Source organism: Triturus cristatus, chromosome 4_2 (assembly GCF_964204655.1).
Source record: "Triturus cristatus chromosome 4_2, aTriCri1.1, whole genome shotgun sequence".
In the NCBI taxonomy this organism is placed as follows: Eukaryota; Metazoa; Chordata; class Amphibia; order Caudata; family Salamandridae; genus Triturus; species Triturus cristatus.
In genome coordinates this window covers 513,041,747-513,068,695 of record NC_140586.1, presented here as the reverse complement: position 1 = coordinate 513,068,695, position 26,949 = coordinate 513,041,747, and the positions used below count along the sequence as shown (strand labels likewise).

The 26,949-nt window shown below is 44.5% G+C and overlaps 1 protein-coding gene across 1 annotated transcript in view; it reads right to left on the bottom strand.

Moving 5' to 3' along the window:
- Positions 1-26,723, bottom strand: part of LOC146834645 (calcium-activated chloride channel regulator 1-like) — a 537,414-nt gene extending 510,691 nt beyond the window's left edge. The window contains exon 1 of the mRNA XM_085602116.1: positions 26,526-26,723. Coding sequence (XP_085458242.1) covers positions 26,526-26,684 — 159 coding nt within the window. The 5' untranslated portion in view covers positions 26,685-26,723. The remainder of the gene's footprint in view (positions 1-26,525) is intronic.
- Positions 26,724-26,949: the final 226 nt, after the last annotated feature.

Genomic DNA, 26,949 nt, shown 5'->3' with positions numbered 1-26,949 from the left:
TTTTTTGACATGAGGACATATCTGTGCCGTATCCATGTCTGTGTTTTCGTTTTTCACGTGTACCCCGTCCTCGCTATGTGTGTGATCTGTACATTTTCAATGAATGCATGTCATTACATCACATAGTAATACCACGCATGCCATTACAACGCGGGTATTACTACGCGATGCCAATGACATCGCATGCCATTACATCGCAAACTATTACCACGAATATGCCTTTACCACGCATGCCATTACAACGCAAAGGCATGCATGGTAAAGCTATATTTGTGGTTAGTTTGCAAGGTAAGTGACTATCCCACCCCTACACAACCCTTCCCGCCCCAGTCCTCTCCCTACAATTACATTACACTACACGACCCCCCAACACTACCCTAAAACACAACACAACACATGCACACTACAGCACTACCCTAATCCCTAACGCACTTCACTACTCAAATCTACTACACTACCCTAAACCACTACACTACATAAACTCTACAACATTACCCTAAACCCTAAAACACTACTACACTACCCTAAATCCTAAAACACTACACTATGCAAACACTACTACACTACCCTAAACCCTAAAACACTACACTCCCCTAAACACTACACTACACAAACACTACCCTAAACCCTAAAACACTACACAAACACTACTACTCTACCCTAAACCCTAAAAAACTACACTATCCTTTACCCTTAAAATACTACACAAACACTACTACACTACCCTAAACCCTAAAACACTACACTACCCTAAACCTTACAACACCACACTACACAAACACTACACTACCCTTAACCCTAAAACACTACACTACGCAAACACTACTACTCTTCCCTAAACCCTAAAAAACTACAGTAGCCTAAACCAAATAAAACACTACACTACACAAACACTACTGCACTACCCTAAACCCTAAAACACTAAATCACTCCACTACACAATCTCTACAACACTACCCTAAACCCTAATACACTGCATTACACTACAAAAAACACACTAAAACGTTACAAAAAACCACACAGAACACTACCTTTACACTACCCTAAACCCAAACAATTAACTCCCACCCCACCCCAAGCTCAAACCCCTTACCTCTCTGCTCTCCAGCGTCGCCGTGGGATCATGCTTCCTCCTTCCTGCTTGCTTCACGTCGTTGTGAGGAAACAGCCTGAGTTTCCTCACAACGACTTGGATAGCCGCCACATTACATCGCATGCGTTGTAATGGTATGCGTGGCTTTACCATGCGTTGTAACATCGCATGCGTTGTAACGCATGCGATGTAATAGCAACGCGTGGTAAAACCCGCGTTGTAATGGCTGTCCCCATTTTCAATGACATGTGACCTGTGCGTCTAGCTTGCCGCCAGCAGTCTGTATGATATGACATCCTTCAAATGCAGATATGTGGATGTATGTCACTCCTGTGATGTCTCTGGCTGTTCACTTACACTGGCCCACAGCTAGTTTTGGGGCATGTCATGTAGAACTTGACTATCAACGGGTGTAGCTGGCTTGTCGTAGGAGTATCACCTGGCTGGCATACGTGTCCTTGATGTATTGCACAGACCAGACTCTGTATTTAGCAGATGTGTAGTAGCAGTTGAGCATGTGCTCAGTTCATTGACATTGATGTTGTTATGTACTCACTCTTCGTTATTCCTTCCAATTTTTTGCAGGGCATCGCCTCTCCCCCGACCAATGCCAGACTTGGGTGCCATGAGGGAACGTGACTGCATAAGACGTTACCGCTTCTCGCAACAGTTGATTGAGAACTTGACCGCAAAGCTGGTACCACACCTCCAACCGCAGCACAGGTATCCTACTGCGCTGACCCCCAAGATGAAGGTGATGGCAGCCCTACATTTTTTGCCACCGGTACGTTTCAATTCACCATAGCTGATGTGGGTGGCATGTCACAGACCATGTTCAGCCGTGTCCTGCATGATGTTTTAGAAGCCATGTTGGAGCACCTGGATGAATTCATCCATTTTCCAACTCGTGAGCAGATGACAGGTGTCAAGGGTGAGTTCTATGCCCTGGGAGGGATGCCCCATGTAATTGGGTCTATTGATGGGACACATGTGGCTTTTGTACCACCACAGGCACAGGAGGTCGCCTATCGCAACCATAAACATTACCACTCTATAAATGCCCTTGTGGTGTGTCTTGCTAACATGCTGATTTCCCATGTCTGTGCACGTTTTCCAGGGTCAGCACACAATGCCTACATCATGAGGCGTAGCAGGGTGCCAGAAATGATGCTGCGGCTGCACAACGAATGAGCATGTCTTGTTTTGGGTATACTCTGTTTGTCCTTTGTTTAGCGCTATCTTTGTATCTTACGGCATCTCCTGACCCACTTCTTTACATGATGTTTCCATGTAGGGGACTCTGGCTATCCCAACATGCCATGGCTGATGACGCCTCTCCGCAACCCTAGAACAGCTGCAGATCACCGTTACAACAACGCACATGGGCAGACCAGGTGAGTGATCGAGAGGACATTTGGCCTCCTGAAGAGCAGATTCCGGTGCCTTCACCAGACAGGCGGGTCCCTCCCATATGCACCGGTGAAGGCCTGCAAGATCTTCCTCGTGTGCTGCATGCTTCACAACATGGCAGTGGAGAAGGCTGTGCCACTCATCCTGGATCCGGATGAGCAGGAACATCCACCCGTGAAGGATGAAGGGCTTGGTCACGAGGCAAGTGAGGATGAGGAGGAGGAGGAGGACGACATCCGGAGTCAGCTCATACGCAACTTCTTCTCATAATGGTGAGTCCATGGGTCTGAGTGTGCACGCCTGGAGCCTTGTGTGGCATGTGTTGCAATGTGTGTGTCCAGCTGACTGTATGCTAAGTGACTTAGAAGTGTGTTCAGATGTGTCACTCGAGTGATGATGTCCTTCCACACAGCTTAGACACTCAATTTTAATATAGCATGGTGACACACTTATTCCTGTAGAGTAAATGACCATGCATGCGGATGACAATCTTTTCCCTGACTTCTTGTGTGTCTGTCATCCCCAGGTAGTTTCGCATGCTGTCTGCTCGTGTCATCGTTGGCCTCCCGCTATTCCTCATGAGTATTGCAACGTATGCTGAATCAGCGTCCCATGCACGGACATGGTGAAAAGTCTTTTTAGTTAAGGATTGCTGCACGGCATTTTGGTGTTGGTAGGTGTTTGGAATGTGTGGGCACTGCTCCTGTGCGTGTTGTGTTACTATACATACATGTCGACTCACCATGGGGCACATGACATGTTGCATGACTCCCATGTATTAATAGTCACCCTTTGTAACAGTCATCTGTAATGGGACTGTGGATTCTGATGAAGGCATCAATGTGTGTACAACTTCCCTCTGAAACATACGGGATGCTACGGGTGGACATAGTGTGGGACATCCCCATGAGAGGATCAATGGGGAATTGCAGCCCCTCAGTGTGCAGCAGGGGGTGTTTGGCTCACCCCCTTCACTTGTGGGCCAGTTCAATGGATTTACAGCATCTGTGTTGTGAAGGGGGTGTCCAGTGTAGGTCTCACATGTTCAGCCAAATTACCTGTGAGTCTGTTCATATTGATGCATTTCCCTAGGTGTGAACCTGAGTAATAAAGGTGTTCTTCACCCTCCAAGGTGCCTCATCTCTGTCAATACATGTCTCTTGCCACTGTGCATGCGGCATCTCTGGCATAGTTGTCAAAGATTGTGCATATGAGTCTTTGTGTAGTTTAGCAACATGCATGCAGTTCTTCAGGGATTAGAATCTCTATTGTGCATGATGTCCATGGTTGTGATTGTATTTGGGCATGTTGGTGACCACAACGGGCCGTCAACACCTGCTGAGGGTGTGTATCCTGTGCGCAGCTCGGCCTTCAGTTTCATGATCCAGTGTCAGTCATCTTTGGTGATTGTGCATCCATTGTCTCGGGGGGTGCCATGGGAAACCGGACACTCCTTCCTTTACATACGCCTGTTGCAGTTGTCCTTTCTGACATCCTTGTCTTTGTGTGAAACTTGTGGCATAGTTTCCATGCCACCTGCTGCTGCGGCCCCTGCAGCAAGGGCCCACAAAGTTTACAGATTCGGCAACACACACACCTCAAAGATGCTCCTCCCTTCCTCCCTCCACCCATTCATTTGGCTGGCATCAGATTGTCTGTGCCACTGTTGCGCCCTTGCGGTGCCAAAGGCTGGACCGTCAGCGCATGCAACGTGCACATTACACGACCCTCATGTCCTTACATGACCCACATCACACTACAGTCTGATGTTGCAGCCACTCTCCAAGCATTGTCCATCCGAAAAGCTACCGCCTGCTCTCAGGCATACCCTAGGCGCACACATGACACCTTTGCATGATGAGTGTGCAACTCCAACTGCCTACACAGCGCTGCCCCGCCTTCCAGGCCCTGTCACACCAACCAGGTCATGTCCCTCCTACTCCCCACCGGCTACGTACACCAGCAAGGCCATGGGAGTGGGACTCAAGCCTTCAGCATGTAGTATAGTAGCATCATCTGGCACATGGCCCAGGTATCATCTCTCAGTGTGTCAATCTTCAATGTTTCCAGGTCCCCCTCTCCGGCATCACATGCGCACAGCACCTCATCATCAGCTCGTATGCCATTGACAGCCAGGTGCTCCTCACCCTCACCAAAGACGCAGCCATTGCCAGTTCCAACATTCAAGAAGGCATGAGATCCATTGATGAATGGCTGAACATCAGCCACCTGAGGCTTGTACAGGACTGAGGTAATCATCTGAGGATTGTCCCCTTACAGCTGGGTCAACTGCTTGTGTCCCACCCGCAAGAGCCCTGCACATGCACCCAGTGCCCACGCACACAAGATGGTGTGCATCATGGATTCGTCACTCACATTTGCCATGCTAATCACCAGCATCTGTACCTCAGGGTGCAACACCCTCTGCATGATGCACATGATCCACAGATAGATCCACTCCAAGGAAAGACAGACGATCCCCCAGGCCCACGACACCAGCCGTGTCAACTACTGCCCCGCCCTCTACGGAGCAAGTACATCCTAACTCCCGGGAAACTTGTCCACATCCAGGATGCATGTGTACACCTCAGCTTCAACATCCCGTGACCCAGCCACATCAACGTCCACCAGAGATAGCTGCAATGGATCACTGTGTGCTGCAGGATGACCTTCAGACTCCTCACCCACACTCAGGAGGCAGGCCACAACCCCAGACCCCAAACTAACCTTGGCCGTCTGTCATCCGAGACCCCGTTGTGCCAACTCGTGCATCCAACCTTGCCCTGGCCACCATTCTTCACATCCACCATACTCCAGCATGCAGGACATAGTTCTCCCACCTGGCAAGACATACCTGCTTCTCCCTCCCCGGCAACATCCACATGAGCCATGACCTCTACGCCTTCAGGATACTCTTCCCCATTGGTTTGTCCGCACAGTAATGCATGCCCCCCCTCAGCAGCTTGAGGCCATCACGGGTGAGTATTGTGCTCCATGTTTGTATTGTATGATACATTGTGACCCATGTGTGTCCTGCCCCAGACTCAGATTCCAGGGTATGGATGGCTGGAGTTAGTTCAACACTTGTGCATAGTTTGACAGTTCCCCACACGTAGGTTGTGTACTCATGCAAAATGAAGGCAACATGTAATTGTAGAAATTAAGATTTATTCTCGGTGGGGGGCCTGTTTAGTGTGGACAAATAGGTGCTATACAGTGTGCATGGAATCCAAGGTTCACAGGGGGAGATGGGATCCTTGTCATTTGGAGTCATCAGAGTCCAAACCACAGTGTTGGTCATCATTGGTCAGACTGTGACCAGCAAGTCCATGTGGTAGAGAATGTCATTGGATGAGGTGCTGCTGTTGCGCATGAGGGCCAGGTGCCAGGCCAGGTGACCTGGGAGATGTGGATGGTCCGCTGCCTCTCACGGTCTTTTCCGTGGACGACCCACCTTCCTTGCGGGACACTCAGATGCAGGCCTTGACGATGCTTGGGATGCTCCGTCGGACGAATCCTCCTCCTCCTCCCTCTCTGTGGCTGGTGCTGGTCTTCGCCTGGTGGCACAGGGAGGGTTGCCCATGTTGTCGGCGATCCAACGGAGTGAACGGCTTATGTCCGTTTGCACCGCCAGGAGCTCAGCCAGTCTTGCCTCCATCCATCCTTGGTGTTGTTGTTGACTGGCGTGTTGCTCAGCCTGCTGGTTCTTAATCTTGTTGAGGGTGCCCACTACCTGGCTGATGCCCCTGGTGTCACGCCGGTATGTGTCCAAGATGTGGCGTATGTGTGACATACCGGTTCCCTCAGGTGGCTGGTCAGGTTCGCGCCTCCGCCTGACTCCACTCCCACCACCCCTGCCCACACGAGCCTGGCCTGCCATTGTGGGCACATCGGGTCTACGGGACCCCTGAGGGATGGCATTTGCAGGGTTGTCTGCCTCCTCCTGGGTGGCCGGAGAACCTTGTCCCTCCAGGTCAGACTGGCTCAGTTGTTCTGTGCGGGCAGGGCTCCTGGGTGTCTCCTGGGATGTGGCAAGAATGGGGGTGGTGGTTGGCACAGATGTACCTGACGCAGGTGCTGCGGGGGCTTGGGCACCAGAGGGTCCAGGTTGGTTGGGGTCATCCACAGAGTGCTGAGAGTCGTCGCTGCCGGTGGGATCATCTTCCTGCCGAGCCTGGGCCTGTGATTGTTCCCCCCCAGTGTTGGGGGGAGATCCATGACGTTGCCCTGTGTGTGAGAGAGAGACAATGTTAATGCTGTTTCTTGTGACATCCATGTTTCATACATGTTCTGGTTGCCACAGTTCCTCCAGGTAGTTGTATGTGCCTAGCATTCACATCAATGTTCACTTGTGGATGGGTATGTTGCAGGGGACTGATTGAAATGTTATCCAGGGTCTTTGACATGTCGCATTTGGCCTTGGATGCTTTTTTGGCTGTGGCTTGATCTTGTTGTGTCACATGTCCATTGTGAGAGTGTGTGACTCCATTGGCTGCCCCGGGGGTGTGTGCTTGTGTAAGGGGCGAGTGATCATCCCTCAGCCCGACGCTGTTCAACATCCACATGGCCCCCCTCACACAAGTGGCCTGCCACCACAACCTCAAAAACATCTCCTACGCCGACGACAGCCAGCTCATCCTCTCCCTCACCAAGGACCCTCACACCACCAAGACAAACATCCACGAGGGTCTGAGGGCCATCGCCGACTGGATGCGGAGCAGCCATCTGAAACAGAACTCGGACAAGACGGAGGTCCTCATCCTCGGACCCACACCCTCAGCCTGGGATGACTCCTGGTGGCCGATCACTCTGGGGACATCACGACACACACCAAACACGCAAACAACCTAGGATCCTCGCATCCTCCCTCTCCATGTCCAAGCAGGTCAACGGCGTCTCCTCCTCCTGCTATGAAACCCTACGCACGCTCCGCCGAATCTACTGGTGGATCCCGACTTAAACAAGTAGAACAGTGAAACAGGCCCTCGTCAGCAGCTGACTGGACTACGCCACTGCACTCTACGCAGGACTCCCATCCACACACCAACGGCGGCTACAACGCTTCGGAAACGCATCGGCACAACTGATCGTCAACGCCCCCCGCCACAGCCACATCACCCCCCTCCTGAGAGACCTGCACTGGCTCCACATCGACAAGAGAATCACCTGTAAGCTCCTCAGCCACGCACACAAGGCACTCCACACCGCCGGACAAGCCTACCTGCACATCAGACTCAGCTTCTACACCCCCACCCGCCAGCTCCGCTCCGGCATCCTCGCCCTCGCAGGTGTCCCCCGCATCCAACGTATGCCCGCCTGCAGCAGATCCTTCTCCTACCTCGCCGCCAAGACCTGGAAGACCCTCCCAACCCACCTACGACTGACCCAAGACCTACTTGCCTTCAGGAGACTCCTCAAGACCTGGCTCTTCGAGCAGTGGTGGAACCCCCCCCTCAGCGCCTTGAGACCCTCACAGGTAAGTAGCGCGCCTTACAAGTACGCTGAACGATTGTTGATTGATTGACGGTGCCTGCTGGTGGGTGTGGTGTGATTTGGCAGTGGGTCTCCCAGGTGATGTATCTGTCCCACCATGGCGCATGCTGCCATGTCAGTGAGTGTGAGTTCCTGTCCTAGATTTCTGAGCTTGTTGTGTTTGTGTTCGAGTTTGCAGTTGTCACAGGAGGGCCTTGTGCTGCCTACAGCAGGGCAAAGTGTCAGCTACCTTGTCAGTACTTTGCCTGTCCCTGTGCATTGCGCATGGTGCATGGGTATGTACCTGGGCCATATGGGCTGAGGGCAATGGTGTCTGTTTCTGAGTTGTACAATATGTTTAGTGATCCCCACCCTCCCAGCATCCGAGACATCCTGTCTTGGGTTTGTGGTTTGTGTAGGCTGGGACATGGCATGGCCTTGCTTTGTGAATGGGGCATACTCATGTTAGTGGCATGAGCATTGTTTAGAGTGTGGTTGTGTCAGGTGAGGGCTTGGGGGAAGGTGAGTGCATTTGTTGTAGTTGGGGTGTTGATGCCATTCCCCCCATGTTACGTGAGTTGTTTGTGTACTCACCAGGCTCTCGAACTCCTTCGACTCCGTGTACTCCCACCGGCGGAAGCAGGGCCATCACCTTCTCCTCCCAGGGATGGTAATGTACCGGTCTGCGGGGCAGCCCACCTCCTGTGATGTTACTCTGGGCGTATTCCTCGTTCATTTTGCGCTTGACTGCCCTGCGCAGATCGTACCACCTGGCTTGACATTCATTCTTGGTCCTTCTGATGGGCGCAACAGCATTCACCCGATCGACGATCCTCTGCCACAGGCTAGTTTTATGGGATATGCTGGTCTGTCTGACCAATGTTCCAAAGAGCTGTGGCTCGACTCTGATGACTTTGTTGACAAGGATGTCCAGCTCCTCCCTTGTGAACTTTGGATTCTTGTCTGTGGGCATGGTGTGGGGTGTGGGTGTGGATGGTTGTGGGTGTGTGGGTGTGAATGCGTAGGTGTGTGTGCATGTGTAGAGGGGGTCTGTGTGAAGGAGGTTGTGTGAAGGTGTGTAAGTTAAGGTGTATGGGTGCAGTTGTTTGTGTGCGATGTCTGTCAGCAGTGGGTCTGTTACAAAGGCTCATGGTTTGTGATTGTGGGCCCTTTTTATTGGTCCATTTGTGGGTGTGGCTGGGTTTGAACTTTTGGTGGGTGTGTTATAAGAGGTGGTTGTGAGTTTGGGCCTCTGTTTGACTGTTTGGATGTGCCAGGTCAGTCTTTTAGTTGTTTTTTGTCCTGTAGACGTGTTTTGTGGTGATGTGCGAGTCGAATTGACCCTCCTTGTGCTGTTTTACAGTGTCCTGGTTCAGTACGAGTCGTTTTCGCGTATGTAAGGTGCGTCCATAGCTATGTTGTTGTACAGTGATCACATATGCAATGGTGTTGTATGATTTGTACATACGCGATGCTGGGGTACGGTGTTGGGGTACGGTGTGTTCAAGTACGGGGCTGGGGTGGGGGGTATGGGGCATACATACGTGGGTGCTGGGGTGGGGGTTACGGCGCTTACATTCGCGTGTGCTGGGGTACGGCACGTACATGCACGGGTGCTGGTGTGAGGGGTACGGTGTGTACATACGCGTGTGCTGGGGTACGGCGCGTACATACGCGGGTGCTGGGGTGGGGGGGTACGACGCGTACATACGCGGGTGCTGGGGTACGGCGCGTACATGCACGGGTGCTGGGGTGGGGGGGTACGGCGCGTACATACGCGTGTGCTGGGGTACGGCGCGTACATACGCGGGTGCTGGGGTGGGGGTACGGGGCGTACATACGCGGGTGCTGGGGTGGGGGGTACGGCGCTTACATACGCATGTGCTGGGGTATGGCGCGTACATGCACGGGTGCTGGGGTGGGGGGTTACGGCACGTACATATGCGGGTGCTGGAGTACGGCATGTACATACACGGGTGCTGGGGTGGGGGTATGGCGCGTACATACGCGGGTGCTGGGCTACGGCGTGTACATACGCGGGTGCTGTGGTGGGGGTACGGCACGGACAATCACGGGTGGGGTGGGGGGCCATACGACTCGTAACCCGGGCCCAAGTGTACCCGGGGTAGGGGTCGTACAAAGTTTGCTCCGTACGGGACGTTTTCCATACGCTTGTGTATTCGGGACACTGGTACAGATCGGACTTGCGCGCTCGGACTTCAGTTTTACGACTCGTACGTAAATCTGTCCGGGGACGTCTCGTAGACTTTTCCCGATGCAATTCGCATGTATTTTTACGGTACGAATTGTACTTCGCCATTTGTATGGGACTTGTACGACTCGTACGTAAAAAAATACGGATATGTGTCGTACGGGAAATTATATTACCCGATCGGAATCGGCACCTTAATGTATAGTGTAGTTACTTATATTGCATTAATTTTAATAGGAAAAGAAATACATATCTGTTAATCCTCTTTATTTTACTGTAATTATAGTGGGTATAGTAAATTCATAAAGTTTACTGTTTAGCATTTACCATTCATTAACACTAACTGGAGTGGGAATAGTAAATTAATCAAGTTTAGTGTCCAGCACCTACCCCCAATTAATACTAACTGGAGTGGGAATAGTAAATTAATTAGGTTTAGTGTCCAGCACCTACCCCTAATTAATACTTACTGGAGTGGGAATAGTAAATTAATTAAGTTTAGTGTTCAGCACCTAACCTGATTTAATACTTACTGGAGTAGGAATAGTAAATTAATTATATTTAGTGTCCAGCAACAACCCTAATAAGAACTATCTGGAGCAGGAACAGTAAATTAATTAAGTTTAGCGCCCAGCACCTACCCCCAATTAATGATCACTGGAGTAGGAATAGTAAATTAATTAAGTTTAATGTCCAGCACCTCCCCCTAATTAATATTAACTGGAGAGGGAATAGTAAATGAATTATGTTTAGTGTCCAGCACCTACCCTGATTTAATACTAACTGGAGTAGGACTAGTAAATTAATTAAGTTTAGTGCCCTCCACCTACCCCTAATTAATACTTACTGGAGTGGGAATAGTAAATTAATTCAGTTTAGTGTCCAGCACCTACCCCTAATTATTACTAACTGAAATGGGAATAGTAAATTAATTAAGTTTAGTGTCCAGCAACTACTCCTAATTAATACTAACTGGAGTGGGAATAGTAAATTAATAAAGTTTAGTGTCGAGCACCTATCCTCAGTTAATACTAACCGGAGCGGGAATAGTAAATTAATTAATTTTAGTGTCCAGCACGTAACCCTAATTAATACTAACTGGAGTGGTAACAGTAAATTAATTAAGTTTAGTGTCCAGCACCTACCCTGATTTAATACTAAATGGAGTAGGAATAGTAAATTAATTAAGTTTAGTGACCAGCACCTACCCCTAATTAGTAATAACTGGAGTGGGAATGGTAAATTAATTAGGTTTAGTGTCCAGCACCTACCCTGATTCAATACTAACTGGTGAAGAAATAGTAAATTAATTAACTTTAGTGTCCAGCAACCACCCCTAATTAATACTAACTGGAGTGGGAATAGTAAATTAATGAAGTTTAGTGTCCAGCAACTGCCTCTAATTAATACTAACTGGAGCGGGAATAGTAAATTATTTATGTTTAGTGTCTAGCACCTACCCCCAATTAATACTCACTGGAGTGAGAATAGTAAATTAATTAAGTTTAGTGTCCAGCACCTACCTTGATATATACTAACTGGAGTAGGAATAGTAAATTAATTAACTTTAGTATCCAGCAACTAACCCTAATTAATACTAATTGGAGTGGGAATAGTAAATCAAATTAGTTTAGCGTCCAGCACCTACCCCCAATTAATACTCACTGGAGTGAGAATAGTAAATTAATTGAGTTTAGTGTCCAGCACCTACCCTGATTTAATACTAATTGGAGTAGGAATAGTAAATTAATTAACGTTAGTATCCAGCAACTAACCCTAATTAATACTAATTGGAGTGGGAATGGTACATTAATTAAGTTTAGCGTCCAGCACCTACCCTGATTCAATACTAACTGGAGTAGGAATAGTAAATTAATTAACTTTAGTGTCCAGAAACTTCCCCTAATTAATACTAACTGGAGCGGGAATAGTAAATTAATTAGGTTTAGTGTCCAGCACCTACCCCCAATTAATACTCACTTGAGTGGGAATAGTAAATCAATTAAGTTTAATGTCCAGCACCTACCCCTAATTAATAATAACTGGAGTTGGAATAGTCGAGTGTCCACCACCTACCCCTAATAAATATTAACTGTAATGGGAATAGTAAATTAATTAAGTTTGGTGTCCAGCACCTACCCTGATTCAATACTAACTGGAGTAGGAATAGTAAAGTAATGAACTTTAGTGTCCTGCAACTACCCCTAATTAATACTAACTGGAGTGGGAATAATAAATTAATTAACTTTAGTGTCCAGCACCTACTGTGTATTTATGCTAACTCGAATGGGATCAGTAATACAGCTATATGTGTATTAATTTATAATCTAAAAAATGTATTATATTTTAAAGTAGTACAATATTTTAATTATAAGATAGTTATAAATGAAAACATTGTATATATATTCTTAATTAAAACATATTATTTTAGAAACTATATTTAATACAAATTAATTTCATATCTAATATTGAATATTACATTAAGAAAATTGTAGACAAAAAAACTTGACATTTTAATTTTTTATACAAGTTAATTTTTCGTATTTAGAAATCAACAACAATAATTTCTTTTATTAAAAATATGTTAGATGAATGAAGACATAGAGATAGAAAATCATATTTATTTTACAAATGCAAAATGTTTTGTACATATTAATATTTTTACATGTAATAATTAAAAGAACATTTTTATCATAACATTGGTACATTGTTTCAAACAGTTGTGTAAAGTTTGTAGTAACAGATAATGTAGGTTAACATTTTTTTTACATACATTAGAAAAAATATATATTTATTTATAACAGTAGTTAATTTCAGTTTGGTAATGTGAACATTTTTTTTTGTTACATATATTGGTAACATATTAATGATATAAAAAATATTATAATTTTTTAAAACATTTTATAAATTTAGTTATATTTCCCCCCAAAATTATAATTTATTTTAATTAATAATATTAATATATTAAGGTGTCGATTCCGATCCGGTAAAACCCGGGTACGAACCGTCGGACGGAGCATTTTCTCCGTCCGACTCGTACCCGGGAAAACCACCTTACAAACCCGCAAGTACGATTCGTACAGAAATACCATTTCCGTACGAATCGTAAAAAACACCGTGCGACTAAAAAATACATACAAGTCCGATCCGGGACAGTGCGTATGCGACATTCGCGCGGAGTCAGGCAGCGTTTTACGGACCAGCAAGTACGAATCGTACCCACAGCACTTCGCACGGGAATATTTTTACGGGAGCCAAAAAGTGCCGGAAAAGCTAAGTACGCCACGATGCACGAGGAAAAGGGGGCCCGGTACGCACCGTACCCCCATCCCTACACGTCCGCACTGTGCCCCCAGCCCCCCATGTACGCACCGTACCCCAGCACCCATACGTGTATGCACCGTACCCCCACCCCCGTATGTACGGCGCGTACCCCCACCCCCGTATGTACAGTGTGTACCCCCACCCCCATATGTACGGTGCGTACCCCTACCCCCCCATGTACGCACTGTACCCCAGCACCCATACGTGTACGCACCGTACCCCCACCCCCATATGTATGGTGCGTACCCCCACCCCCTTATGTACTGTGCGTACCCTCACCCCCCGTATGTACGGTGCGTACCCCCACCCCGTATGTACCGTGCGTACCCCCACCCCCCCATGTACGCACCGTACCCCAGCACCCATACGTGTACGCACCGTACCCCCACCCCCGTATGTACGGTGCATGCCCCCACCCCCTGTATGTACGGTGTGTACCCCCACGCCATATGTACGGTGCGTACTCCCACCCCCCCATGTACGCACCGTACCCCAGCACCCATACATGCTACGTGCTGGGGGTATGCACTGTACATACGGGGGTAGGGGTATGCACCGTACATATGGGGGTGGGGGTACGCACCGTACATACAGGGGTGGGGGTACGCACCATACATACGGGGGTGGGGGTATGCACCGGACATACGGGGTGGGGGTACGGTGCATACAGGTATGGGGCTGTGGTACGGAGGAGGGGTACGGCACGTACACATATGGGTGCTGAGGTACGGTGCGTACATGGGGGGGCTGGGGGTACAGTGCGGATGTACGCGGGAGGGGTGGGAGGCTGGGGGGGCCGTACGACTCGTGCCCCTCGCCCAGGTGTGGCCGGGGTAGGGGTGGTACACAGTTCGCTCCGCTCCATACGGGACGTTTTACATGCAGTTGTATATTCGGACGGAGCGTTTTACATGCGTTTGTATATTCGGACGGACGGTACGGATCGTACTCGTGCGCTCGGACTTCAGTTTTACGAATCGTACGTAAAACTGTCCGGGGACGTGTCGTAGACTTTTCCCGATGTCATTCGTATGTATTTTCCAGGTACGAATCGTACTTGGCCGTTTGGACGGGACTTGTACGATTCGTACGTAAAAAAATACACATACGATTCGTACGGGAATTTTTTTTACCGGATCGGAATCGGCCCCTAAATATTAATGTTAATATTTTATTACATCATTTTATTTATACACTTTTTTTTATAAGGTAGACATTTTAGAAATAAATAAAAATTATTACAAGTTTTTTCTATTTTTTTGTATGTAACGTAAATAAATGGACTTATAATATTAAGTATTAATTGTTATAATTTTACAATGATATAAAGATAAATACATTTTAAACAAATACAATATATTGTAGTATTTAAATTACATATGTTAGTAATTTATATATAATGTAATGAATTTTTTTAAATTAAATTAGATTCATATTATATAATTGAAGCTGCCATATTTGTTAGGAGTTTGTATTTTGTTACTGCTCACGGTTGTTTTGGGGTTATTTCGAAGGGGAGATGGTCGCGGTTAGGAGCTGCTTCTCGTCGAGGAAGGTAAGATTAATTTTCTTTATTTAAACTACATTTTTATTTTTATTTGAAGGTAGTTAAGTTGTAGTTAGTGTGTGTAGAGTTAGGTTTTTGGAGTTGTGGTGTTTTTAATGCGGTTTTGACAATTTGTGTTTCATTATGTTTTTAGGCCTAGTTTAGAAGTGTTAAAGTCTGGTAGGATATGTCTTATTGTTGTGTGAATAATATTTGTAATACTGTTATACTGTATATTATGTGTATATTTGTGTGGGTGGGAATGTTTGTCTGTTTTTTACAGGTTTTGTGCAATCGGAGTTGCGGTTACTACAAGATTGCATTTTTTTTAAATTGAGGAAGTGTATATTAGTTTAAGTAACTAATAATTATTTTGCACTTCCTTAATTTTTCGGGTTTTCCTGGAGCTTTTCTTTTTTTAAAACACTTTTCAGTTTTTTTATGGTTTATGGATTGTGTATTTACAGATCGAGGATCACTTATTGGAACAGTTGGATTTTTTCATTTTTTTTGGTGATTTTTCTTCTATTTGGAATATGAGCTTCCAGCTTTGTTTTACAAGAAGTGGAATTTTCTGTCTACAGCTACGGAAACGGTAAGTTATTTTAATTATTTATTGTGGGAGGGAAATGCTATAAGATTTATTGTTATTGTTGTTTATTTGTCCCAAAAACTAATTATTATGTCTATATATATTTATTTATTAATAAAAATATATTAGGCAAATTATTTAGTTACAAAAAAAAAATTGTATGCATTTTAATAATTTTATCAGAAAAGGTTTATATATTTTACACTGGTTTGAGAGTTTAGAGTAGGCTTTTGGCAATTATTGCTAAGTATTCTATGTCTCTTGTTGTAGGGTATAGTCTGACTTGTTGTAGGTATTCAAACATTTGTTTAGTTTGTTTGGATAGTTTCGGCTTCATTTGTGTGATCTATGGAGTCTTCCCACCCAGGTATCTTCAAAATAGTCTAGATGGGGTCTTAATTTTTGTTTGTGTTGGTGGTAGTAAGGACTTTCTATTAAAAGATTGTAATGTTCGGCCAGTAACTGGGACGTAGGCCAGTGCAATATGTTTTTTAATTTGGTATGTAAATGAACTGTTTGTCGCATATTCAACACTTAGGGCCCGATTCTGATGCGGTTAGGAAAGCATTCCCACCTAGGGCCTGATTATGATGCGGTTAGGAAGGCCTCCTAACAGCATTTGCTCTTTACGAATCAGATCGGGAACGTGTCTTCCCGACCGAGAGCCACAGGGAACAGCATGCCGTGCTCGTACTGGTACTGGTGCTCGTGTCCTCTTGCCGGACTGACAGTGTGCGCTTGTGGGTGGGCAAGCTAGGAGGAGCTGAGTTGAGCTGCGCTGAGCTGCTGGTGGTAGTGTGCAGTGCGCAGCATGTGGGCAGAGAGGAGACATTATACCTTGGGAGGGCCTCAGGCGGCCGGCGGCATCTCTTAGTAATTCCTGGTGGTAGGGGGCAGAAGATTGTTCCCAGTTGCTAAAAAAGTGAAGGAGTTGGCCGGAGTGGCTGGAGCCAGTTGCTGGCTGGAGCAGGTGACTGTGTTGGCACCCACAGGGAGCCGTGGGGTGTACAGCGTGCAGCAGGAAATGCCCTGTGCCAAGGACCATCTGGCAATAAGCCAGGATCCACTAGAAACAACCCTTTTATAAGGAGATACATTGCTAAGAAGACCAAAAGGAGATTAAAAAGAAACAGAAAACAAACAAAGAAAGAAGGAAAAGTTGTGGACAGCGACGGCAGAAGTTTTAATGTACAGCGACCGAGGACAAGAGAGGGCAGAGGTAAGTGACTGATGGAACCTGGAGAGAGTGGGACGCATGTGTGAAATAAAAGGATTATGGTTTACCCAAACCTAAGACTCAACCTAAACTGAGTAATACCGGAAGGAGAAAGCCGAGGCAGGGACCTGATGAGAGTGGGGTGCCTGGGTGAAATAAAAGGATTATTCTTTACTTAAACTTAAGATTTAACCAAAACTGAGTAATACCAGAGGGAGAAAGCCAAGGCGGAGATCAGTGATTGTACAGCCGGAAGGGAAGCTCGGGCATCCAGTAAAAGAAGCTTGACCCCAGGTCAATAGATGGCACCAGGAAAAGGTAAACCACAAAAGAGACAGAACAGTTACAATAAAATGGAGAATACAATAGCTGGGAGAGACAATAACCTCGAAAAGAAAGAAGGGAACAACAGAGAAGTAAAAAAGAAGTGGGGAGACCCTAAGAAGCATCTCCTTGGATGATAGATATTCACAAGGGAAGGGAGGAGAAAGGGAATGCCGTAGTTCAACATCCAGCAACCCCACAGATGAGTTGCAGAAAGAGAGAACGGAATAGTCTCCAACTAAAGTAAGCGACGAATCATCACAAGACTCTATCGTAAACGTTGAGATTTCGGCAACTCCATCTGCCCCCATGCTGGAAATAATTTTGATACCACAAAAAAACTTTGCAAGGTTTACTGGAGGTATCAATGCTGAATAATGGTGTTCTAAAAGCCCAAATGGACCAGTTACAAATGATAGTGGAGGAACTAAAACAAATCAAATACAATATGCCATCAATAATAAGGCCTGTGGAAGAAGCGAAATCGTCAATTGGAACCCTTTGACATCAGGAAGTAGGGGAAGGGCATTGGTCGTCAATACCCCAAAATGTATATATATATATCTAGACACCCAATGATTGTAAAAAAACTTGGAGTCAACTAGATAAAGGCAATATATCCCCAGGATGAGAAGAAGGAGGAAAGGGGAAGGGGAAAAAGGGTACAGTCTGAGGAAAAGGAGAAACAGCTGAAATTGAAGTTTGTGGGGAAGGATAAAAGAAATAAGAGTTCAGTAAAAATAGAGAAAAAGAACAAGCAGAAAGGAGTGATCAACCCAACGACTATTACAATTAAGGAAACTCAAAATACAGAATGGACAAGATATAGTAAAAGGAGAAGTAGCCCACATACTTAGTGTATGTGAAATGACGGTGACTGAAATAAATCAAATAGACAAAGCGGAAACTATACCCAAAGAGAAGAGAGGGTGGAAGGAAACGGACTGGAAGTAACATGAGGGGAAGAGGAGAGTTTCATGTGATGTCCGAAGAAACAGAAAAAGATAGCAGTGATGGGAGTAAACTATGGCTATATTTTGATCCCTCGCAGTATGGAAAAGGAGGTAAGAGAGTGATGAAAATACAACCGTTATATTGGTCCCACCTACTTTTCTCCTTCTCCAAATGGGCAAGTCTGAGGGAGCTAGGGACAAATGACCTCAAACAAGTAGGCTTCACTGGAAACAATAAAGGGAATGCAGTAACGAAAATACAATTATATTCTAGTATGGTAGAGTTGGTAATAATTAAAGCAGACCAGGAGGTGTTGAAAGAAGGGATTAAATTAGTTCCAGAGGCAGAAATGTCCACATATAGCAACCACGCAAAACCATTTCTTCAGCAACATGCCGGGCTGGGATCAAGGCAGGTTAGGCTGATAGAACTGGAATACAGAGAGAAGGAAAGACTTGAAATCACAGTAGGACAAACTGACAGGATCAAACATAGGGGTGAGCCATTTCTTGGAAATAGATATAGCGCCCAGTTATGTAGAAGATGAGTGGTTAAGTGAGATAGATTAGGACATTGGGACATCACACAGCCTCGGGATATTAACATGGAATGTGAATGGTTACAGGAAAATGTCAAAATTAGAAGGTTTTAAGAAATACAGTGATTTGTACTAGATTGTTTGTTATAGGAATGAGGTGAGGCGAAACCCCTAGGATCAATGGGCTTCTCCAGATAAATAGTTAGGCTCAGAAGAGCCAACAGGGGCACCCGTCTGATGGGCAAATAATCCTGGTATCCACTAAATAGCAAAACATGCTAAGCCGTTGAAAGTTAAATGTAGCTGGTTAGTGGCTTATAGAGTGTAACTCCTGGACACTGAACCACCCTTTTTTCAAAGAGAATAATGCAGTTCAAATTGATACTGTAATAGCCCCTAAAGAATGGGTATCCGATTTTGAAAGTATTTTTAATCCTGAAGCAATGAGCATAGCTGATGCGAAAACTGGTGATTTTATACAAGTTGAGCCAACTGGTATTGCCCCAATAAGTCAAGAAGAAATTAAACTAGCACTAAATAAAAGTGCTAATGGTAAAGCAGCGGGAACAGATGGAGTACCAATTGATGTTTTTAAAAATAATATGGATCTCTGGATACCCATTTTATTGAACGTTTTTAATGCTATTTGTGGGGGGTCAATACCTGTTACATGGACTGAAAGCATTATCGTCCCTATTTTTAAAAAAGGGGACAGAGGGAAAGTAAGTTGCTATCGCCCTATATCCCTTCTGGATTCCTCTTCAAAAGTGATGGGCCGCATAATTTTAGAAAGGTTTGAAAATTTGGTTAGTGAGCAAAATATCCTAACAGAGGCCCAGTATGGGTTCAGAAGGGGTATAGGGACAGTAGAGCAATGTTTGAATCTAGACTTATTAATAGGGAAATTAACATTAGCAAATGAATGGGCGCTTTATTTATGTTTTGTCGACCTTTTGATTTAGTTAATCACCATACATTATAGCAAATACTGAAAGATCTAGGGGCACCGACAGACATTATAGCATATCTCTCCCAGATTTATAATCTTTTAACTTCTAAGGTTAGCTTTGGGAAAAAGGGAGAATGTACATCGGTCTTCAGAGTTATGTGCGGTATGAGACAAGTATGCGTGTTAGCGCCACTTTTATTTTCCCTTTATATTAATAATGTTGACCCTCTTTTGCAAACCTTAAATGCAGATCCCCAAAAAATAGGAATATGTTCTACGCCTGTTTTATTATATGCAGACGATGCAGTGTTAATGTCCAGAACAGCAAATGGATTGCAACTCCTTATAGAAAACTTTGCATTGTTTATGACTAATATAGATTTACAGTTAAATCTAAAGAAAACTTTTGTCATGACATGCGGGAATACCAGACTGAAGTCTAGACAGTATCATGTGGGCGGGACCACTAGTGAGAGGGTTTTAACTTTTTCATATCTGGGAATGCTTTTTAACAGGAAAGGCTTATGGAATACTCGTATATAACTGTGCAATTTGACATTTTTAAGAAGAACTGAGAGTATTTTTAGATTTTCGGCGAATCTAGGTCATAAAACAATACGAGAAATTCTAACACTATATCGGAGTAAATGTGTTTCAGGGGTTTGTTACGGGGCAGCTATATGGGTATGAGCGAATTTAGCCTCCCTACAAACCCTGTAAAATATTTTCCTTAAAAGATTATTGGCAGTACCTAGATCTACTGCAAATTTTATTGTACACAAGGAATTGTCAGCCTCGTATTTAAGCGATTTAATCAATTTGGCTGGGCTGACCCTATGGCGAGGGTTATGGGTTAAAGAAGAAACCAAATTTACTAAAGATCTAATAATGGACTGTTTAACCCTGGATCATAGTAGGAAAATACCGTGGCTGGAACATATTTTTAAACTATTAAAATATTGTAATATATATGTTAATAAAATGAACCCAACATCAATAACGGAGCTCAGTAAAAAAGATCTAAAGTCTATATATTTAAGCATTACAGAAACAGAAAGGTATAGGGTTGCTATTTTAAAAAATAGCATTGTTGCCTACTGCGAACGTCCAACATTGAAGGGTTTACAACCCTATTTAGTGCTGGTAGGCAACACCCAACATAGATTTTATTTAACTAGGCTAAGGCTGAGCACATTGCACTTTTTAGTATCGTTCCCATATATGGAAAAATTCAATCACAAGTTACCGCACTGCCCTTGTGACGGAAAAAGACCGCAATCTACGCTGCATTTTATGTTGTTCTGTAGTTTTTATAAGGATATCCGGAAAGTATTTTGGAAGCCTGGATCATAGTAGGAAAATACCGTGGCTGGAACATATTTTTAAACTATTAAAATATTGTAATATATATGTTAATAAAATGAACCCAACATCAATAACGGAGCTCAGTAAAAAAGATCTAAAGTCTATATATTTAAGCATTACAGAAACAGAAAGGTATAGGGTTGCTATTTTAAAAAATAGCATTGTTGCCTACTGCGAACGTCCAACATTGAAGGGTTTACAACCCTATTTAGTGCTGGTAGGCAACACCCAACATAGATTTTATTTAACTAGGCTAAGGCTGAGCACATTGCACTTTTTAGTATCGTTCCCATATATGGAAAAATTCAATCACAAGTTACCGCACTGCCCTTGTGACGGAAAAAGACCGCAATCTACGCTGCATTTTATGTTGTTCTGTAGTTTTTATAAGGATATCCGGAAAGTATTTTGGAAGCCTCTTTTTGTATCAAACATGATTTTTAATTATAAACAAGCTTTTAACTTTGTTTGTAGTTTGGAAAATATGAAAAATGTAAGTTTTGTCATCAGATATGTGCAGTCTGCAATCAGAAAAAGAAAAGATTACATACATTTGGATGATTTGTTATATGAAAATTTGGATGACGATTCTTAGAAACACATTTATTTTTTAATCTTTTTATATACATCAATATGTATTTATGATCACCAGTTATATTAATCGGTATGAATTATCTCCTTATGCCCCTAAACCCCCATGGATGTCTTATTTTTGTTATTATGTATTTTATGTAGCTTAGACGTAGTAACAATTATATAGGCTATTTCATTTTGTAGTAATATTAGGATGTTTAATATCTTAGTTTGTCTTGTATGTATATGCTTTTATGGTGATTTTTTCGCACCGAATAAAGCTGATTTTGACTTTGACTTTGACTGTGTGACTATAGTAAATGTGTATATACAGGGAGGATGGGGGTGGAAGGATATATGGTCGAACTCGATAAATTCAAGTAGAACTGCATCTCTGGGACCTGTTTATTCTGTTAGGGGATTTCAATCATAAATTGGACCCACGAAGGGTCGACATACGGAGTAAGAGATATTGACTGCTTATAAGATAAATTATGACAGCTTCCCTAATGTAGAACTGACAGCACAATATATGACCTCAGGGAAATATTTGGGTTCAAAGGGGGTAGTCTGTCTGAATGGAAGGATTGAAGCAGACCGCCTGGCTAGGTGAACGTTTAATAGGGGACAGCACCCTGCCCAATAGATTATATCTTTATGCATGCCTGGAAGTTTGATACAGTAGAAATTGTGAGGTGCCCCAAATTTAGAAAAAATACTTTAGGAGCCCAGCTATTACTTTTTTTTTTTTTTACAAAAAACAGCTTTCACAGTCAAGACAGGTGGTGTAAGTTATCAATGTTTTTTTATTATATGCATTAATTGATGTATTAATTCCTTAGCATTTCTAATTGTTTGTATTAATTGCTAAAATAATGGAATGTATATGATATTGGTTAAAGACCAAATAGTCTAAATAAATGTCTTTTTGATTGTGTACTCGGAGTTCAGATGTAACAATTCTTCTAACATAGCAGATTGAGCTATGCACTAGAATCAAAGTGCTTCCTGCCAACTGAAAAGGCAAAAGTTTAGAACCTTCTTATTTTTTCCCCATAATCTCTCGTTATTTTAAGGTTTCTAAAAGGGTTTCTAAGGATAGCTATACCATTTTATCATTTTGACAACCTAAACATTATTTTACATATATGGGGTGGATTTACTGGCAATTTGCACCTGGTTTACATTACAAAAATGATGCAAACCTGGTGCAAAGTCTTGTTTGGGGGCTTAATTTCCAGAGCAAATACTAAAATTAGTTGGACAGTAGCCCTAGAACAACACAAAGTAACACTAGGCACTACTTTATGCCAAGGGGGCATACAATGAGTGGTGGTTTATGGATGTTCACATGCACGCACCCATGTATTTTTGACACTAATCCCTATCTACTCACTTTGGTAGAATGGGATTGGCATCAAAAAATTACGCCTCCTCGTAAATTTGGAAAAAATATCAATTTTCTTCAAGGCTTTCCAACTTTGTATGTGTGCTGGATCGTACATCACACATACAAAGTGGTAAAGTGATCAACTTTACCAAAGCATAGAATTTTGTGCTGGAAGGATACCTTCGGAGTATAAACCCTAAGCTTCACATCACTCAAACAGCCTTGCATTATGGTGCAAGAGTTTGTGCAATGGCACGAGACAGCCTAAGGTAAGCCAGCACTATAGGAGAGTGCAACAGCATCCAGCGCAACAACTTTGGTTACTGCACATCTTAAAAATGTAGGGCCTTATTTATGAAGGCCTGTGTTACATTTACGCCACCGTTGTGTCACTTTTTGTGACGTTGCGGCGACGTAAATAATGTGCCATGTTGCGCCATATTTACGAAGTGACGCATCTAGGCAGGCCTTAACAATTCTGAAGGCAGAGTGCTTGGTTATATGTGAGAGGGTGCCCAGGCATGAGCTGAGCCCCTCTGCAGCCTTCGGAATCTCTTCTCCGGGGTTGTCAGTGGTGCAGCCTGACCAAATACTCTTAAGTGCATTATAACCAAACGGTAAATGCCAACTTTGGACTGGCTGCACGGAAACATGTCGTGTTTAGTGTCAAACACCTTGGAATCATACCCCCACACCAGTAACTGGTGTGGGAGTATGATCCCACCCTTCTAGAGGGAAAGACATGGCAGTACTGGTATACCCGGTAGAAACTTAACAGAGCCCTGGCATCACAAAATGGATGCTGCAGCCACAGACACAAGTCTGGCCTCCTACTGCTGACCGAAACTCTGGCAGGGGAGGCCTGGACAATAGGTTTCCTGTCACAGGGAGGTGTAAACACCTTCCAGACAGCCTGATGTGTATTGGGGCTGGGTGGGAGCACTCTCAGTGTGCTTTGAAGTCCTGCACTGAGGGCACATTTGGTGTCCCTGTGCAAAGTCCAGCTCAAACCGGTTTAGGGGCTTCCAGCCCCTGCTCTGGCGCGAAACTGGACAAAGGAAATGAGTGTAGCCACCCTTCCATAGGTGGGTCCCCAGAGCTAGTCCAACCCCTTCCTGAAGTATAAGTAAGGAACCTCTGTAACCAGAACTTTAGATATCCCTGGACGAAACTCTGAAGCTGAATCCTGGAATTTCGACGCTCTACTAAAGACTAGAGGACTGAAGAAATCTCCCTTGGGGTCAAGGAGTGACTTCTCTGCTTGGCAGGAACCAACAAAGCATTTTTCCGGTCTGCATCTACGAAGCTCCCGCCAGACTCTGAAGTAATTGCAGCCCAGGAAGAGGATTTCCAGACCTTTCAGAGGCCGAACCGAGTCCCCAGCAAAGTTGAGACCTGCAGCCCTCGTGAGTAGTGTGGAACCAGAACTCCTGGTCACTGGGCACTTTTGCAAGTGCATTAACTTCTCAGCATCTCTTGAAGTCGTGCTTGGGGTTACTTGTAGCCCCTACCTCGAGCAGAGAATCCACTGAAGATTGTCGGCCTAGTCCTCCCGAGTGACCCGTGGGCCACCATTTTGTGTTTCCTCTTGAGTTCCCTTCACAATCCCTGGCCCGTCAACTGGTGGGTCCCTTTGAAGGCAACTTTGATTTTCCTTGGGCTTCCCTGGTTTCTCCAGATGTGCCCTGACTCCCAACCAAGTGGTGAGTCCCTCAGGCCTTGCTGGTCTGCACCGAAGCATCTTTCTCCTTTCTGCATGGGTTGATGTTGCCAAGGCTTGTTGTGTCCAATCCGGGCACCGACGCTGCAGCACTCAACATCCTTTGTGGGACAGCTCAAATCCAGCTCCTGGTTGTCCTCGATGCCTCCTGGTCCTCGTGGCTGAAGAGTCAAGCTTCACCTTCTTCACCTGCAGCACCCGACATCGGTGGGCATTCACCTATCGTCTTCCTGGTCACTGACAAGTGACCCAGACTCTATCCCCTCTGCTTTTAGGTTCTTCTCATCTTTGATCCAGGCTTGGATCTCTTTGGACACTTCGCATCTTTCCGGCAGCAGCACTTCTTTGCCAGCTCCCATTGAAATCGACGACGCGACCCGACACCATTTGACACCTATGCACCCGGCTTCCCTGGGTGAGGTCACATGAGTACTCTGGTGCTCCCATGGGTGTTGACCCTAGAACTTCCTAAGTCCCAAAGGGTTTGGTCCTGACTCAGTTCTAAGTGTCCCTAAGCTTTAATAATCTAACCGCGACTTTCCCCATAGAAGCTAACGGGAGCTCGCGGCTGTGTTCTCACACTGCACACTGCCCCTGTAGGTCCCCTGTGTCACTACCTTGGGTGGTGCCTTGGGGTCCCAGCGATTCTACAGGCTCTAGGCCTTGTGTCTAGTTAAGTCGTGGTTCTTATACCACTATTTTAGTATATGGTTTGGCTCGCCTCTAGGGCCTGACGTGTATTTGTGCTTATTACTGTCATATTTGAAGTGCAACTTATGTGTTTTGACCGCTAGCCTCATAAAGAGATTAGGAGGGTGTGTTTAGAAATAAATACATGTATTTTATATATATACCTGGTGTGATTGTCTTTCATTTAGGCACTCAAGAGATTATAGACTGGTAAAACAAGCTGCTTTACATTCCTTCAAGACTTAGCCTGAAGGCTGCTCTCCATAGCTACCACTAGGATAGCTTTTAATAAATGTTGTCTTTAACCTATAACCAATAAGGGGTTGTTTGGACTGGTACAAGGTGCCCACTATAACTAGTGGACAGCATATACCAGGCCTACTTCTCACAATCATGTTTCTCTTCGACCCCCACTCTTACCGTAGCTTGTTCCTCATTGTGTGTAGCTATCAAGCTTGTAAGGAGGGCAGGCGGTGTTGGGTCAGGGTGTTACGTATAAATTCCAAAAATAAATATAAATGAAAGCAACTATCATCTGTGTCAGGTATGGTTGCTATATTTATCACAATGGATGAAAAGTGAGAGCAAAGGAAAAGGATTTGAATATTGTTTAGCTTGTTATTATATATACGTTCAACATCATGTATATCTGGGGTGTCCAATATTAAGTTGAAAAGTTTAGAATCATGACAGATTTTCAGGATATTCATGCAACATACATCTACATTAAGTTAATATAAATATTTTGTATCGTCATTGCTTATATTCAGTCAGTGAACACGAATCTGGCCCACACTGACCAATGTTGCACAAAACCGTCATGCGAATTTCTTTATTTGGTCTAGTTTGGAAAACAATAGTGACATATCTAATCTACTATAGGAGTATGTTTTCAAAGTTTCCAAACATCGATCCTAATGCTTTTGTTGTAGGTTTAAATGGGTTTCCATCTTATATTACTTTAAAAAATGTAACAAAAATATTGGCTACCAGCATGGAATTTCTTTACGAGGTGACCTCTTCCATTTTGTACCCGCCCAAATCCAGATTCTGATTTCGATGAAGTTATTTGATTTCATTTAGTGCTCTTTGATATTATTTGGTGTTGAAGGAAGCTCCGGGCCTTTTCATGGAAATAATGCCTCCGTTTGTCTTACCTGTATCTTGATAGGAATATTGTCATCTTCGGGTAAGGCTGGATTAATTGCAATGACAAGATCTTCATAGCCATTGTCCTTCAGCTGCACCATGGAACACGTCACCGTGCAAAACAGTTGAGTTGCCAAAAGTAAGGCCAGGCTCCGTGTGGCAGACATCTTGTCCTATCCACTTATCCAGCCAGTCAACCAGCAATGGAAACACTACTGTGTGCAGGATTATTTATGCCCCGCTGCTGAGTTACGTCAGAAGATAACAGAATGCATTATGGGACTTTGGTTGTCTAATAAATCCTAACCCGTACCCGCTCGCAATAATTGACCACGCACTTTTGTTTTATTGCTGGTTCATAAATTTATGTTAGGCAGGTATAGAGAGTCCAGCCAGCTAAAATAACAAATAATACATTAGTTTGGCCGTGCT